General features: G+C 42.4%; 1 protein-coding gene across 1 annotated transcript; it reads left to right on the forward strand.

The window, feature by feature from the left end:
* Window positions 1-15,881: 15,881 nt before the first annotated feature.
* Window positions 15,882-17,581, forward strand: LOC121808982. The gene is made up of 2 exons (XM_042209536.1): window positions 15,882-16,057; window positions 16,222-17,581. The coding sequence occupies exons 1-2, from the start codon at window positions 15,882-15,884 to the stop codon at window positions 17,579-17,581; spliced, it is 1,536 nt and encodes a 511-aa protein (XP_042065470.1).
* The last annotated feature ends 913 nt before the right edge of the window (window positions 17,582-18,494 follow it).

The following is an 18,494-nucleotide window of genomic DNA, read 5'->3' on the forward strand; positions in this document are numbered from 1 at the left end:
CCCCATTCTTTGAAAGAATGCTTGGATTCGTTAATGGAGATTAGACTCCCACTACTGATCATAAAGCTTTGCCTGTCTTGTTATTGGTGTAAACCATTGAGACTTGCTAGTCTTTCTACGTTGCACTTCTATAATTATTCTGAATCAAATGATTCTAACTCATAGTGCATCGAATAGACATTCTCGACTTTCAAGCTATTTAACAAACAAATTGTTAAATCTTGATAGTCTAGATCAGTTTGAACAATAGCTAAGTATTTTCTTGGCCTTAAGACTAAGAGCCATAAATACTTTATCATTCATTGTTTAAGAAGTTGATGTGTTATTTCATACTCAACCTTGTTGCACTTATATTGTTTCAATACTATGATGCCTTAATCATCAACCATAAAACAATAATTGAGCATTATAAGCTCCCACTGCAACAAAAGCCTAACTAGATCAAAATCTCTTACTTAGAAGTTGCATTGTCATGTAAGTCATTGTCCTTCTTTAAAAGAGGTCAATCCAACTTACAAAGCATCTTCACTCGCTTTAAACAAACTTTGATGACTAATCAGACTCTTCCATTTCCACATCTAGTCTTTTGTTCAAATGAACTAGGACTTAGGAAAACTGCAGCCTTGATGAATTTGTCATCAATCATGTTACTTTCCTCTAATAGTAATATAACGACTAATATTCTGAAGGCTTTCTACTTTTCGGTTAAACCTTCTTTTAGTCATTTCTTATTACTCCAGGCGATGACTTGAGTCAGAAACTATTGAGTAATCAAAAGATTCCTCAAAATATTCTGTCCTTTTAGGATATTCCAATCGAATCATCTTGACAGATTCTATTGATATCCAATCTTTCATCGTCACTAACCAAGACTTGTCGTGCTACTTAAAAGAAAATAGCTTGACCTTATTCCTCAAAGAACTTGTCAAGTACATGCAAAAAGCATTCTCGAACAATCTTCGTGGAATTACGTCGAGGAAATAGAGGACATGAATCATTGAGTATAAACTCCAAGTTTTAGCGATGAGAATCTTATCCATTTACATTTCCAGTCTACATAATTTTGGCATTCGAGTTTATTTCTTTAAAGATCGCAGACAAAATATGAATGACATAATGAACATTTGGCATATAAACTTATTATCTCATACTCATGCTCAATACATAATCGCAAATATCCACAAAACAATTATGTATCTTGCAACTGTAAAATTAAAATTTTGTACCCTCCAGAGGAAGTCAATACGCATTAAAATCTTACAATTTTACTGGTCACAACACCGACGAATAGTCCAGAGACCACAGAGTGGCATGGCCGCCTAATGTTGCCTAAGCACGACCACTGAATTTAGCATTACAAAGTCTCATTTCTACAACACACTCCCATAACAATGCTCATGTGCTGCTAACAAGATCAAGCTATCTCATAAATTCTGTGTGAACTTCTGAATCTCGCAGTTTCTTAGGATTATTGTCCCCACAGAGCAGGTGGCGATAATATTGGAAACCACATTCTAGTTCATACTATTTATTTTCGAGAAATCCGCCCTCATGAACTCGCTATTTCTTAGGATTATTGTCCCCACAGAGCAGGTGGCGATAATATTAGAAAAAAGCTTCATAAATTGCAGACCAATTGATGGAGACCATATACAACGCACTTGTTGTAATTATCGCTTAGATATTTTATATGGTTTTTGCATAATTATCACATAAGCAGATAAAGCAGATAATCCACTTACAAAGATAAATACCAAATAAACAGATAAATCCATTTAATGCATGGAATTTAAACACACTGGATAATTAATGATAATTATTTAATCTAGTCAAGGGAGAATCAATTAAATAATTATGTTTTATCTTGGATAATTATTATCCTTAATCATTTAGGATTGATCAAGATAGTGTTAACTATCTAAATCCATTTAGGATCATTCTAGATTTTATTTCGATAAAATCAAATCATTCAATTCAAGATAACGTTGATCTAGGATTATCATTATTTAAATCGTTCTAGGATGTTACTAGACAGAAACGATTCCATCATAATCCATACGATAAATAAAATCCAACCAACCAAGATTTATACAAATCTTAATTCTATTTAGAATAGATATCTAGAATATATCATACATTACTTAGGATTTCTTAGATAAATAAGTTTATCTAAATCTAATTAAATAAGGATTTCTTATATATTATCTTTATCCAAATCTATCTAGGATATAAATCCAAAAGATAAGGATAACTTGGATTAATGCTTATTTTAATCCATCTAAGATTTGTCTTAATAGAATTAGATCTATTCAAATCCATAGGATAAAATAAATTGATATAAATCTTTATCATAATTCATCTAGGATTTATCTTGGAGTAAATCCATATAAATCCATAGAATAAGATAACATTATATTATAATTATTCAAATCTATTTGAGATTTATCTAGGAACAAATCCATATAAATCTATAAGATAAGAATAAAATATTATATTTATCACTATCCAAATCCTTCTAGAATTTATCTATGAATAAATTCATATAAACTCATAGGATAAAAAATAAAATAATATTATCATTATCTAAATCCAAATAGGATTCATCTAGGAATAAATCCATATAAATCCATAAGATATAGATAAAAATTAGATTATTATTTTCCAAATATAACTAGGATTTATCTAGGAATAAAATCCATATAAATCCATTAAATAAGGAAAGAATCTAATTAATCCATGATTTGATTCATAATCAAATCTCATATAATATATAAAATCCTCAAAAGATATATTCAAATCTTATTTCCATATTTATCTTGAATCTAGATGAATATTAGGAAACTATTAAATTATTCTCATCAATATCATCTAGGAATAAAATAATATAATTTATTTCCATAGGTATAGATAATAATATAAATATTCCTAAAATCAAGGCAAATCTTCCAAAAAGATTTTATTTCCCTTAAATAATAATATTTTAATGATATCTTTTAATAAAATAATTAAGTAATCATTAAAATAATCCTTCATCGTTATCTCATCGTACGAGATTCGCACGAACGATGAACGATGAAAATCCGACGAGTTCGTCGTCGGATCACGACGCACCCAGTGTCTCGGCACCAGGTGACGCGTCGGGTGGCACGGCTCCTCGGCCAGCCCGTCGCCTCCGTCTTCGGCCAGCGTCGCGCACAAGGCGCGTACGCTCTCGGCCTCATCGGCATGTCGGGTGACGCGGTCGCTCGGCCAGGAGCTTGCGCGGTGGCCCGGCTCCTCTCGGCCAGTGGCTCGTCGCCCGACTCGGCACACCAAGACCCGATGCTCCCACTGCCTCGGCCAGCCGTGCGCACGAAGGTGCGCTGCTCTCGGCCAGTGGCTCAAGCGTCGTCTCGGTCCTTCCGCCTAGGGTTTGGGCTCTCGGCGCCTCGGTGTCTCGGCCAGTTCTCGGTCGAACTGCCGCACCGTGCCAGCCTCCGTGTCGATCTCGACGCGGGTTCGTCTGGGGCGTGCGGTCTCGGCCGGCGGCGCGCACGAGCCCTCACTCGTCTGCGCGTCGCCCCGTGATCGTAGCTCCCTTGCTCCCACTGTCTCGACATCCCTACTTCGATCGCGCGTGGTGCGATCTGCCTCGGCGCGAACGCCGACGGATCGCACGTCTCGTACGATCGAAAAATTCAAGTTTCTTGATTCGATAGTTCTTGAGTTCGTCATGCATAAAAATTAAACAAAACACCAAGAACATGCTTCGCAATCAAATAACGCATGCAAACATGAATTTCGCGAAATTTAAATCCAAATAATCAGAGCCAAAAATTGGCTCTGATACCAATTGAAGGGGTCGGCAGCGGAAGCGTGCAAGCAAACGGATCACATAATACAGATCTATTTAGCAGATTATTTAGACAAAATCTATTCGCGTAATTATCACATGTATCATGCTCATACCTTGAATTACATACATGCTTTAGAACAAATAAATCCTAAAACATACATACTACGGAGTTAGCCAATTTACCTCGTTGATTCTCCAAAGAATCGTCGATTGCTTGCGCCTTCTCCACGATGATCTTCAATACTAGACCACAGATCTTCTGACTGGTGTCCCGAACTGTATTCCGACATCAGGGTGGGCTGATCTTATCGAAACACTAGGACTCGAATAAAGAAGACAGAACTTTCTCACGGAGAAGGAGCTGAAGAACTCACGGAGGAGAAATCCTTGAAAAAAATCGTCCTCTTCATCATAATAGAAGTGGACGAAATTTTCATAGTGAAAATTAATTAATTTCTGTCTCATTTATTCTCCTATTTATAATAGTTCATATTGGGCCCAGTCAAGGATCCATGGAAGGCTTTGGATATGGGCTTCCCCAATTAGCTTTTTACTAATTAAATTGAACCCACAATTTAATACAAGCTTATATTGGAATATTACGAGCAGCCACTACAGACGTAATATTGAACTCCCCATCCAAATCCGAAATTATAAGTATTCCGGGTTTCCATTTTGTTTATTATTTATTTCCCGCGCTTAAGATATAAATGCCCATTAATTAATTAAAGTCTGCTATGTACTTAATTAATTAACATCTTATTAACTCCAAGAGTAGACTTAGCAAGAAACACTTATTTATTATTCATAGAGTAATAAAACTCCAACTGGCCAGTTTCTGAATAATAAAACCTTGTTCAAGCTCCTCTTGGGGACATTATCAAACGAGACTCACCTCGTGCGCGATTCAACATAATAGCAATCCTAGCACCGCTAGATAATGATCACTACTACCCAATATACCTGGATCGTTGTGTGACGAAAAACCCGCACCTTTGGTAAGTCAAAGTAGTAGATACTCAATATCGTATGCTCAATGCTAACGTACATTGATTAAGAAATAGATATTTATCAAGACCTCGTCTTTCAGTAGATAGCATAAAGACACTTCTTGCTGTTAGATCCATTCAGTGCTATACCACACCAACGTCATCTTATTTCAATAAGGCTTAGAAATAATCGGACTGACATTGCAACCTTTCACGATAGGTAGCCAAAGCCTATCTAGGTTGTGAAATTCTTCTTTTTCTTTTGCAAAGCATTGCATAGAACCGACTGTAGTTACCTTAAAGTGGACGACATCCACAACCAGTCTACTAAGCAAAAGACTTAGGCTTTGTTTACTTCTTATGCATTTAAATGTTTATAAAACATCTCATAAACGCACAAGCAAACACAATATAATAATATACTGATTCTATTCGTGCGAAATGCTCGAATAATACTGAATCGGGTCAAAAATGGATTGTAGAGTTTTTACGTATACATGCAACGTTCTATTCGTGCGAACTCTCGCTCGAAACATGCTTTTCAGTATACTAACCCTAACACAGCCTTCATATTCGAGAGCCTATGTTTGCGCTTAACTCGGACATGCTTGACCAGCACCCAATTGTAAGGGCAAGAAAAAGAAGAAGAGAAACACAAAGAGCAGAGCTAGATATAGAGAGAGAAGGAGGTTGAGGAGGCTAGAGGAGGTTGAAGGTCGAGCTGGGTCAGAGACTGAGGGATCGGAGTTCGAGATGGATGAGGGAAGGGAGTCGCAGAGCAGACCGAGATCTCTCTCTCCTACCTTCAGAGGGAGTCGTTTGCCTGACTATGAGGACTACACGAGACTTGGAGTGCATAGTAACAGATTTGATATTTTGGAGGATGGTGATCTCGAAACAGAGTCGTCCTTGGCCTTGGTTTTACATGATGGAACCGCAGTCGCTCAGATTATTCACGAGGCTAGAGGGGCAAAGGGGGTACGGAATGGGGCTGCCAGAAATAGGAGATTACCAATGAAGATCTCCAGCGATGGGGATCACCGATCTGTGATTGAAGCACCGACGAAGAAAGTGAGGGTTTCTACCTCGCGCCCAACCTGATTTGTTTCCTCATGATGAGCCAGAGTTCCTAGTGTGGAACGCGCAGGGTGTGGAGAATTCCTGCACCAAGAGACACCTCAGATATTTGATTCGAGAACACAAGATTTTGTTTGTGGCAGTGATTGAACCACAGAGGACACCGCTAGGTTTAGGCCGGAACTTCCAGGGCCTTCGGTTTGCGGGATCTAATGAAAGTGGCCACATTTGGATTCTTGCCCATGAGGATTGGACAGTGGAAGTGGTAGATGACTCGAGACGGTGTTTACACGTTAAGGTCTCTGCCGCAGTCTTCCCTTTCCCGATCTACATCACCATAGTCTATGGGCGACATACGAGAGAGACAAGACAAGCTCTTTGGGAAAAGTTAGGAGACATCTCGCTAGCTATGGAGGGAAGGCCGTGGCTAGTGGGAGGAGACTTCAACATGTTCCTGACCAATGAAGAGAGACAGGGGAGTGATACAGACAGACACAGAGACATGATGGAGTTTGCAGATGCTATTGCAGAGTGCCAGCTGATTGACCCAGGTTTTGATGGACCGATCTTCACGTGGCACAGGGGGGGACTTTGGGAGAGGTTAGACCGCATCTTGATTGGAGAACATTGGACATCAGTGTTTGCCACGACCCGAGTGACACACTTGGCGAGATTCAGCTCTGATCATGCGCCTCTTCTAGTGAGATGTCAGTTTTCTATCCAAACCACGAGACCGGCTTTCAGATTTCAGAATATGTGGGTGAGATTGCCAGAGTCTGGGAGGGAGAGACAGGGTACAATGGAATGATGAACCTCCAGCTCAAGCGTATCAAGATCAAGAAGTTCCTCAAGGTTTGGAATAGAGAAGTGTTCGGCAACATCCTCCAGAACCTAAAGGATGCAGAGCAGGTAGTACTTGAGGCGCATGTCCTATATGATAGAGACCCGACGCCCGCACATAGATCTGATTTTAGTAGATTGTTTGCAGAGCTTATCATCACGGCCAAGATGGAGGAAGAATTTTAGAGGCAAAAGGCGGCAATTAGATGGGCTACTGATGGAGATAGGAACTCCAAATTCTTTCATGGTTGGGTCAGACAGAAGAGGGTTAAGTCGAGGATACACACGGTTGAGGTTGGGGGACATGCATTGACGGAAGAGACAGAGATCAGGGAATCGGCGGCCGCCTACTTCCAGCAGCTTCTGACATTGGACGTTGGACCCCTTGCACAGCCCGATCTATCTCTTATCCATATATATAGGGTTGTTTCGGTCTGTTATTCCAACTCCCATCTGGATTAACCTGGGCCTGGTAATCTCCCTCTTGAGGGCCATAGTATTGCTGGGGTTGAGCTTCTCCTGGACCAGGAGGCTTTTCTTTTTCTTGTGAGGGTGGTGGATTAGTCTTCTCGATTGCATTCAAGAGTGCTTTCTCAAGCCTATCTATTCTCGCACGCCTTTTTGGACTCTATCAACTTTCCCAAGATCTCTCTCGCTTCACTTCCTTTTTTCTTCGTAAAATTTCCCCCGCTCGAGGAATTCATCAGATCCTTGGATTCAGGGTTTGCTCCTTCATAAAACAGATAATAAATTTCTGCTTTGATCATTCTATGAATCGGGCAAGCATCTAACAATCCTTTAAACCGCGACCAATATTGACTCAGAGATTCATCATACTTTTGCTTACACTCTACGATTTCCTTCTTAAGAGCGTTTGTCTTGTTTGAAGGGAAAAAGTAATCCAGAAACTCCAACTTGAAATCTCTCCATGTCCGGATGGAATCCTGAGGCAGCCTCAACAACCATGTGTTAGCCTCTCCCTTCAGGGCAAATGGAATTGCACGTAGGCGATAATCCTCTTCTATTGTTTCATTGGGCCTTTTCTGAATACTGCACAGCTTGCTAAACTCATTTAAGAACTCGTATGGACACTCGTTCCTATGCCCGGAGAATGTCGGTAGAATGCCTAGCACATTTGTTTTAATATCGATAGACCTCTGACGCTGATTCATGACTATAGCCTGGGCTGGCTCACCATCTAGATGGGTAGTGAGCGAACCGATCTCTGGATCTGGATCGACTACCTGTGCCATGTCTCTGACCTCTTCCTCCTCTGTTTCTATTTCTGAAGACGACGTGGGATCCTCCCTTCCTGACGAACTCCAATCGTCGTCACTTCCTGAACCAAACAGAAATGGATCTCCCGTAGATAATCCCGATCTGGTGGTAACCGTAGATGCTGTCTCTCTGACCTGCCAAGTAAACCGATCGTTCCTCCACCCAGATGAGTTACCCCATTGTCCAAACCATGAGCCTCTGCTCATAAACTGAAAATAAAGAAAAAAAGAAAAAAAAATCAAAAAATATGTACACCAAAATCTCTAAACACCATCACAAACTACGCTATCCATCCCCGGCAACGGCGCCATTTGAAGTTCACTTCGAATACTGTGTGTGCTTTTGTGCTAGGTCAAGCTTCGCAAACCCAGAGAATCCGCTAGATCACAAGGTCTAGGAACTCAGAGGATCCTGGAAGTCTCGGTCGTCGGACACACAAATTTCGCGTTCAAAACCCTCAACCCGCTATACTATGAATTAGTACAGGGAAGTAGGGATCGATCCCACGAAGATGGATGCGTAAGAATGCATTTAAAAGATTCTGGAAAAAGAAAAAAAAAGAGGTTGGCTGTTGCCAAGCAATTTTGGGTTGAGAAAAGCTATTACTAGACTTAAGAATAAAATTTAACACTAGACCTAGGAAACAGAAAACAGCAGGTAAACATAGAACATCATCTTAACTTCAATACCTCAAACAAACTTCCTCGACCTAGTAAACGACTACCTAAATTAGCTAGACAGAAGGTAAACATGCAGTGGGGACCATTTTCCAGAAACTGTAAAGTACGAACGAAAAGCTGCAACTAACTAAATCTGCATTTAACGAACCACAATCTCCATCCCGTTACCTGATTCAAACGCGAACATGGAGAAAACAGAGTAATAATCCAGATTCAAACAAAATATATAAATTCGGACGTCGGAAACTGACGATTAATCAGAAACCAACAGATCTACTTCTACTAGACGAAGTAAACAGAACACATAAATGAAACATCAAATTCTACCCGATCAACCAACTCAGCTTCAGATCTACACGTCGAACGCTTAATCCACTTCGGATCCAAGCAATCCGAACCAAACTACGACCAAAAACAACTCCATAAACTCCGATTCAATAAATCCACTCCGATAAATCAACAATCCAACCACGATTCTACTCCAAATCAACAGATCAAGTGCGAAAAGCAGCCATTCAAGTAAATAACTATAAACTCATAAACAAACATCACCCATACTTCGAAATCAACATCACCATAACGGAAAATAGAAATTGCATAAAAAGATTCAACAATACTTCAACAGTCAACAAAAGCTGAGCTTCGATCCGCGAAGACTCGGTGGAATTTCTAGCAGAAAACTAAAGGAAAGCAGTAAATAGTTTCTTCGCCCTTCGTAAGGATGGTGGTACGCAACAGCTTAACCGAAAGTGAAACCCGAAGTGTGTAGAAGTGTGTGTGAGTGAGCTGAGAGCCCAAAGTAAAAAAAGTCCCTTCGTAAATTGCATGCTCTCTCTTATATAGATGCGGAGGTGATCTTCTAGAAGCCTTCACTTGAAATCTCTGTTCTGTCCTTCAGCTTAGCGATCTCCTTCGTCTGGCTATTTTTCCTTCATAATGCTCACTTTATTGCCAAATTTCCTTCGCCAGACAATTGTCTTCTTTTCTTCCTGGATCCGGCGATTCCTTCTACACACCTGGCTTAAAAATATGCATTAGACCCCGCAAATGCATGAAATTAACCCCCTAAACAATGCATGAAATTTGCCTTATCAGGAGGCTTTGTGCTCGCTGCCGCAAGAGAAAGAGGTTAAGGATGCAGTTTTTGGGATCAGTGGAGATAGTGTGTCCAGGCTGGACGGGTTCACTTCGTTGTTCTTTCAGCACTGCTGGGACACTGTGGGGAGTGATGTGATTGCAGCCGTCGGAGACTTCTTCAGTGGGGCGTTTATGCCCGGAAGCTTCACGGTGACCATGATCATTCTCATTCCGAAGAAGCATAATCCGGTCACGTGGGTGGACTACAGACTGATCAGCCTCTGCAATGTTATGAATAAGATCATCACAAAGATCCTTGCTTCGAGACTGACACCTCTACTTCCCCTTGTCATTGCACCGAATCAGAGTGGATTCATCAAGGGTCGCCTGCTTAGTCACAATGCTCTTCTGGCCCAAGAGTTGATACATGACCTGGGGAAGGAGCTCTCGAGCAGAGGGAGATCGCCTAATCTGGCTCTCAGGCTGGATATGGCAAAGGCTTATGATAGAGTCCAGAGGCCGTTTCTACTCAAGGTCTTGGACAAGATGGGATTCTCACCAACCTGGGTGGATATGATTAGGAGATGCATCTCATCATGTTTGTTTTCTGTCCTGGTGAACGGTGGTCCGGCAGGCTTTTTTCAGTCCTCCAGGGGGCTGAGACAAGGGGATCCACTATCACCTTCCCTCTTTGTTTTGGCGGCAGACTACCTCTCGAGATACCTCGATAGACTGATCAAGGGGGATAGAGAGATGGTCTACAGATGCCGGAAAAAGGCCCCCGTTATCACCCACCTCTCCTACGCGGATGACATTATCATTTTCTCGAGGGCTCACAGAGAGGCGATGGGGAAGTTGGTTGGATGCCTGGATCACTACATAGCCGTGTCTGGTCAGATGGTGAACAATGGGAAGACACAGTTCTATTTGGTGGATGAGCACATGGAGTTTGCTAGCATTGTAGAGGAGGTTGGGGGATTTCAAAGAGGGGTGATGCCATTAACATACCTAGGGGTCCCGATCTTCAGAGGAGCGAGGCGGGCATATCATCTTTTGCCCCTTAGGTAGAAGCTGATGGACATGACCCACAGTTGGTCCCATCGACACCTTGCTTTTGGGGGCCGCCTTGCTCTGATTAAGAGCACCTTAGCCGCCATCCCGCTACACATCTTACAGGTCATGAGCCCTCTGCTTGGCTTTCTGGATGAGTTGGAGCAGATACTGGCTAGATATTTTTGGGGCACAGTTGGAGAGAAAAGGAAGCTGTTCTGGATATCTTGGAGACATATCTGCCTACCTTTTGATGAGGGTGGCTTGGGTATTCACCGCTTCAGGGAAGTGGCAGTGGCGTTTGGGTTCAAGTTGTGGTGGAGACTTCTCGCTCAGGACTCTCTCTGGGCCCAGTTCATGGCCCAGAAGTACAGTATCATTCCTTGTCATTTGCATACATCTCCTTGCTGATCGCATGATAGTCCTACTTGGCGTCGCTTGCGTCGTATTTGGTCATACATGCATGATTATATTCGTTGGTCATTGGGGGAGGGGAAGATCAGTTTCTGGGATGATGTTTGGCTTGGGGATAGCCCCATCCGGAGTCTGTGCTTCCCGGGATGTTGGGGTTTTGGAATGATGAACGATGAGTTTGAGAGCAAGAACACAATCAACACACGGGTTTACGTGGTTCGACAATTTGCCTACGTCCACGGAAGGGATGAGATGTTTATTGCTATCACTCTCTCGGAGATTACACAGAGATGGAAATAAGAAGATGAAAAACCTCACAAGAGCTACTCCACTCTACAATGGTGATTCACACACACACGTTTTTCTTCCTTCTATACTCACACTCTCTCTGATTTCTACAAGATACACGCCGCTTCTAAATGAGGAAACTACCTCTCTTTGTATCAAGCTGAAAAGCAAGCCTCGGAAGTTAGTTCGTTGCTAACTAACTCTGCTCTCTCCTTTAGCTTCAATCCCATGCAACGCATCTATCCATGTAGCCTCGACTTGGTGAGCTGGTTGAACGAGCCACGTACTCATTCCACACTCATTCATGTCACGGCCGCATTCAACAATCTCCACCTCGGCAGTGACAGCACAAACCTCTACTTCTCAACCCTTCATCCTTGCTCCACCTCAAACGGACAACACACCTACCAGCTCCAAGCAATGCTCTAGCTTGGAAACCGGTACGGCTTTGGTTAATGCATCCGCTGCATTGTCTTCAGTCCCGACTTTATCAACCTCAACATCTCCATTAGCTATCTCATCTCTAATGAAGTGAAGCCTTATATCGATGTGCTTACTTCTCTCATGAAAAACCTGATTCTTTGCCAACATTATCGCGCTATTGCTGTCACATAATACCTTCACCACCTTCTGATCCACTCCAAAATCTCCAATGATTCCTATCAACCATTTTCCCTCCTTCACCGCTTCTGTCAAAGCTATGTACTCCGCTTCTGTGGTGGATAGGGCAACTACTGATTGGAGTGACGACTTCCAACTGATAGCTGAACCATAGAGTGTGAAGATATATCCCGTTTGTGACTTCCTAGTGTCCAAATTCGTTGCAAAATCTGAATCACAGTAGCCCACAAGAGCTTCTTCCTTCCAGCCTTTCTGCCTTTTGAAGATGATACCAGTGGATTTGCTTCCCTTAATATATCTCATAATCCACTTCAAGGCTCCCCAATGATCCCTTCTATACTCCTTCATATACCTGCTTGTTACACTGATCCCATGTGCTAGATCCGGCCTGGTGCAAATCATGGAGTACATGATGCTCCCTATCACACTTGCATATGGTATCTTTTGCATCTCAGCTTTCTCTCTGTCAGAATCTGGAGCTTGTTGGGCAGACAATTTGAAATGCTGAGCTAAGGGAATGGCCACACTTTTAGATTCTTGCATCTGAAATCTCTTCAAGACCTTGCTCAAGTAATCTTCTTGACTCAGTCTTAGTTCACCTCTTTCCCTATCTCTGCTGATATCCATGCCCAGAATTCTTCTAGCTTCCCCGAGGTCTTTCATTTCAAACTCCTTCTTAAGGTCTTCTTTTACAGAATTCACCTCAGTCATATTCTTTGCAGCCACTAGCATGTCATCAACATACAACACTAGATAAGCTACAGCCTGACCTTCCACTGCCTTGATGTATACACAACTGTCATATGCTGATTTCTTGAGGCCAATTGATTCAAGATGAGCAACAAATCTCTTGTACCACTGTCTGCTACTCTGTTTAAGTCCATAAAGACTCTTCTTCAGCTGACACACTTTATTCTCCATACCAGGAACTACAAAACCAGTAGGCTGCTCCATAAAGATGGTCTCTTCCAGTTCTCCATGAAGAAAAGCAGTCTTGACATCGAGTTGATGTAATTCCCAGTCCCTTTTGTGCTACAACAGACAGCAAGACCCTTATAGAAGCGTGCTTGACAACGGGTGAGAAGATTTCATTAAAATCCACACCCTCTTTCTGAGTATATCCTTTGGCTACAAGCCTTGCCTTGTATCTGATTTTATTCCCCTCAGAAACCTCCACCTTCTTCTTAAAAATCCATTTGCACCCCACGGGCTTCTGAGATTTTGGCCTATCAACAAGAATCCAAGTACCATTTTTTAATAGTGACTCCATTTCTTCCCTCATAGCCTCCAGCCATTGCTCCTTTTCCATTCCTTCCATGGCCTCTTCATAGGTGGCAGGCTCATCAAAGTCAATAGATTCTGCAACACACAAGGCAAAATATGTCATTTCATAATCTGAAAATCTGGCTGGCAGCTTGATAGTTCTTTTAGGCCTTTCTCTGGGTTAATGATGTGGCTGAGCTTCTGGTGTCTCATCACCTTCAGGGATCTGAATATGGGGGTGTCCCTCTTCTGGATCAGGTGTTCTTGAAGACTCCACCTCAATGGATGTACTGTCATTTTCCCTCTTCAACAATGGCATCTGATCCTCATCAAATATAACATCTCTGCTCACTATCAATTTCCCTCCACCTGCCTCAGTGCACCAGAGTCTACAGGCTTTAGATCCAGATTGATACCCAAGGAAAATGCATCTCACTGCTCTAGGATCCAACTTCCCCTGCCTACTGTGAGCATAAGCTCTACAGCCAAATGGTTTGAGCCTGGTGTAATCAGGCATTCTACCATACCATAGATAATCTGGAATCTCAGAATTGACTGCTGATGATGGACTCCTATTGATCAAGTCAGCTGCTGTGCAGGCTGCTTCACCCCAGAACCTTTTGTCAGCACCAGAGGTTAATAACATGCACCTTACTCTTTCAAGAATTGTCCTATTCATGCGCTCGGCCACCCCATTCTGCTGTGGGTTTCTTGGAGAAGTTTTGTGCCTCTTAATGCCTCTGGCTTTGCAATATTCATCAAATTCTGAGGACAAATACTCTAATCCATTGTCGGTTCTCAAGCATTTAAGACTCACAGCCTTCTCTCTTTCAACCATAGTGTACCACTCCTTAAAGAACTTGAATGCATCTGACTTTTCTCTCAAGATCTTGACCCATAATTTTCTAGAGAAATAATCTATTATTGTGATGAAATATTTACCTCCATTCATGGTAGGTGGTTGAGCCGGACCCCAAATATCACTATGAGCATATTCCATGACAGATTTTGAAGTGTGCTTGGCCTTTGGAAATGGCTGCTTCTTGCTTTTCCCCAATGCACACTGCTCACATTTCTTGATATCTTGTGTTTCATCAACCTTAATCACACCTTTCTTGACAAGTTGAAGCAGTCCCTTCTCACCAAGATGTCCAAGCTTCATATGCCAGATTGTCATGTTGGATTTCACTGATATATTTACAGCAGAATCTTCAGTTATCACCTCTGCCTCCAAGTAGTATAGGCTTCTCTTTCTGACAGCATTCATGACAATCTTGGGTCCCTTTAGAATCTGCATTTGATCATTTTCTGATCTAAAACCGTATCCCTTTGATTGGAGCACTCCTAGAGATACCGGATTCCTTTTTATCTGTGGTATAAATCTGACTTGTGTCAATTTGATGGTGGATCCATCCCTCAGCCTCATCTTGATGTCACCTATGCCTCTGATGGAACATATCTGGTTATTCCCCAGAGTAACAGAACCTTGTGATGGTTCAAATGTCTCAAACCAATTCTTGTGTGAACAGATGTGGAAGCTGCAACCTTAATCAACAATCCAGCTTTCCCCCATCTGACCTTCTACAATGTTCATTATCTGCATTTGCTCTTCTTCTTGAACAATATCAGTAGAGCCTTGACCATTGCCCTCTGCCGATTGTTTCTTCTTCCATGAGAAACAATTCTTCTTGACATGACCTGGTTTCTTGCAGTAAAAACAGCTTCGGGTTTCCTTCTTATCCCATTTCCCTTTATCTTGGGAATTCTTCCACCCCTCAATCTTTGGCTTGGACTTTCCCTTGAACTTCTTGACATTCAAGATTTCTGCAGATGTGTCGTTGTGGCTGTTCCCTGATCTCTGCAGATCCTTTGACTTTAATGCCGATTGAACTTCCACCAAACTGATAGCCTTCTCTCTTCCATACAACATAGCATCCCCCAGCTGCTCAAAAGATTTGGGAAGGGCATTGAGCAATGCAATAGCCTTATCTTCTTCCCCCAGCTTGGCATCCACATTTTCAAGATCATCGACTATTTTGTTAAACTGGTCTAACTGATCTCCTATGGCCTTATCATCACTGAATTTGAAAGAATACAGGCGTTGCTTAAGATATAACCTGTTTACCAACGACTTGGCCATGTATAGTTCCTCCAATTTCTTCCAAATTCCAGCTGCAGACTCCTCCCTCACGACCTCTCGAAGAACTTTGTCATCCAGATTCAAGATGATCACACTTCGAGCTTTCTTCAGCATCTCAAGCTTCTTCGCATCCGGCTTCTCATCTGAATCAGTCGCATCCATAGCCTCATCGAGCCCTTGATGAATGAGCATGGCCTTCATCTTGATTCGCCATAGACCGAAATCATTTCTTCCATTGAATTTCTCCGTTTCAATACGCGCCATCGCCATCGATCTATCCTTCGCCTTCGATTCCCACAGACGGCGCCACTTGTTGGGGTTTTGGAACGATGAACGATGAGTCTGAGAGCAAGAACACAATCAACACACGGGTTTACGTGGTTAGGCAATTTGCATACGTCCACGGAAGGGATGAGATGTTTATTGCTATCACTATCTCGGAGATTACACAGAGATGGAAACAAGAAGATGAAAAACCTCACAAGAGCTACTCCACTCTACAATGGTGATTCACACACACACGTTTTTCTTCCTTCTATACTCACACTCTCTCTGATTTCTACAAGATACACGCCGCTTCTAATGAGGAAACTACCTCTCTTTATATCAAGCTGAAAAGCAAGCCTCGGAAGTTAGTTCGTTGCTAACTAACTCTGCTCTCTCCTTTAGCTTCAATCCCATGCAACGCATCTATCCATGCAGCCTCGACTTGGTGAGCTGGCTGAACGAGCCACGTACTCATTCCACACTCATTCATGTCACGGCCGCATTCAACACGGGAAATGATCCTCCTCAATATCAGGCCGTTGCATCATTTTGGCATGAGCATGCATGGGATGAGGATATGCTGCATAGTTTACCTTTCATGTTTAGCGTACCTCCCGATGTGATAGACCAGATCAGAGCCACGCCGATCGAGTTGGGGGCGAAGGATGTGAGGCGGTGGAGTCTGACTAGCCATGGCGAGTTCTCTGTGACCTCAGCCTGGGAGAGCATCCGAACTAGATTGCCGAAGAGGGATATTTTTGGTCTTATTTGGAACCAGGGGTTGACTCCTACCATGTCGGTGTTCATTTGGAGGTTACTGTTTGGTAGGCTGCCGGTGGATGAGAAGTTGCAGAGGAGGGGGATTGAGTTAGCGTCTAGGTGTCAGTGTTGTAGGTCTCCTTCGGTCGAGTCTCTCAGTCATGTCTTTTTTTTTTTGAGTCAGTCGGCGGTTTCTGCATGGGAGTATTTCGATGCCTGGTTTCCTTCCTCGCACACACCGATTCACACGAGCACTGATATTGAACTTAGACTAGGTCACTGGCTGAGGTCCTCCTTCCAGAGGGCTCCTGCCATGCACATTAGTTTTCTTGTTCTTTGTTTGATTGCTTGGTTTCTTTGGACAGAGAGGAATGGCTACAAGCATGGCGGTCGTCCTTTTCGTCATTCACATGTTATTTGGCAGGTCACTCATCACCTGCATGTGCTTGTTCTGGCTGGCAGGATCACCCAAACTCATTGGAGGGGATGCTCACCGTCGGTTGATTTCATGTCTTACTCCCCCAGACAGCGTGTTCTGCGGTCGCTCATGGTCCTATGGCATCCCCCTGATGCACCTTGGGAGAAGCTGAACAGTGATGGTGCCTTCTCTACATCGACACTGGAAGCGGGGGAGGGAGGATTGGTTCGTGGTTCTGATGGAGGACTGTTGCGGGCCTTCTGTTCTCCGGTAGCTGCATCATCGACCTTTGAGGCGGAGCTTCTGACTCTGATTCGAGGTTTGGAGATGGCTATGGAGCTTTCTACTCACATTTGGACAGAGCTGGACTCAGCGGCTCTAGTTAGTTTGTTGTTATCTGGACATCTAGGCTCTGTAGATCTTAGACATCATATGGCTTTGTTCCGGAGTATGACATCTCAGCGGCAGGTTCGATTCTCACACATCTACAGGGAAGGGAACCGGGCTACTGACTTTCTGGCAGGTAGGGGGTCCAGACCCCTGCCCTTACATACTTTGATCCAATCTCTGCGCCTCGGTACCTGAAGGCGCTAGTTAGGATGGACTAGCTTGGATATCCTAACTTCCGTTTCCGACGTAGAGATATGGGTTGAACTTGTTCTCATGATGCTTTGCTTTACTCTATATTCGTCTATTCCTTTTGTTTATTTAGCCCATCTTTTCCTCTTGATAGCATGGAGGATCCCGGCTTGTGGGACCTCTGGTTTACATTTTCATGTTCTTGTTTTGGGTCTTAGTCACTTTTAGGCTAAGATCAGGTTTTTAGAACATTACATTTTGATCTTATTCATGGGTTGGGGGTCTGCCTAAACCTCCCGCCCACAAAGGGCGTTTTTTATAAAAAAAAAGAGAGAGAAAGAACGGTACGCGACGGCGAAATCGCCTGTACGTACTGGAATGAAATAAAAACCTACTGGAATGAAGTAATATATTCTGGAATGAAGTTAAATCCTCCTAATATGTTATAACTTATTTGCCATGGGCTGAATTAAAATAAGCTTGTGATGAATGCATATATAATTTATACATTTGCACATCTCATCCATAAAAAGCTAGATCTAAAACCATAATTTGGTCTAGTTCTGCGGTTCGACAATAAGGAGTGGATTTGCATATAATGTGACTCATCCTATAGGGTAGTGATATAATGCAAACTCCCTCTGCTATATACTGTACAAACTCTAAACTTTTTAACACAATGTTAACATAGTGTAAAATTTTATGATTTTGATATCAATACAATGTCAACAGAGTGTCAATCGTTGACACTGTGTTGACTTTTTTGTTGCTATTATTTTGTCATCTTTTAATATTTTCTAACGGTCCAGATCATAGTTTGGAGTTTGTACAATGTAATATCAACACAGTGTCAACGGTTGACTCTATGCTGCCATCAAAATCTTGTAATTTTACACTGTATTGACATAGTGTGAATATT

This window comes from Salvia splendens, chromosome 6 (genome assembly GCF_004379255.2).
Source record: "Salvia splendens isolate huo1 chromosome 6, SspV2, whole genome shotgun sequence".
NCBI lineage: Eukaryota > Viridiplantae > Streptophyta > Magnoliopsida > Lamiales > Lamiaceae > Salvia > Salvia splendens.

Excerpts from the sequence above, each read along its gene's own strand:
- LOC121808982 (XM_042209536.1), top strand. The coding sequence starts at position 15,882 with ATGAACGATGAGTCTGAGAGCAAGAACACAATCAACACACGGGTTTAC. Across the intron at positions 16,058-16,221 it reads AGCTACTCCACTCTACAATG|CTTCAATCCCATGCAACGCA; the intron begins GTGATTCACACA and ends TCTCTCCTTTAG.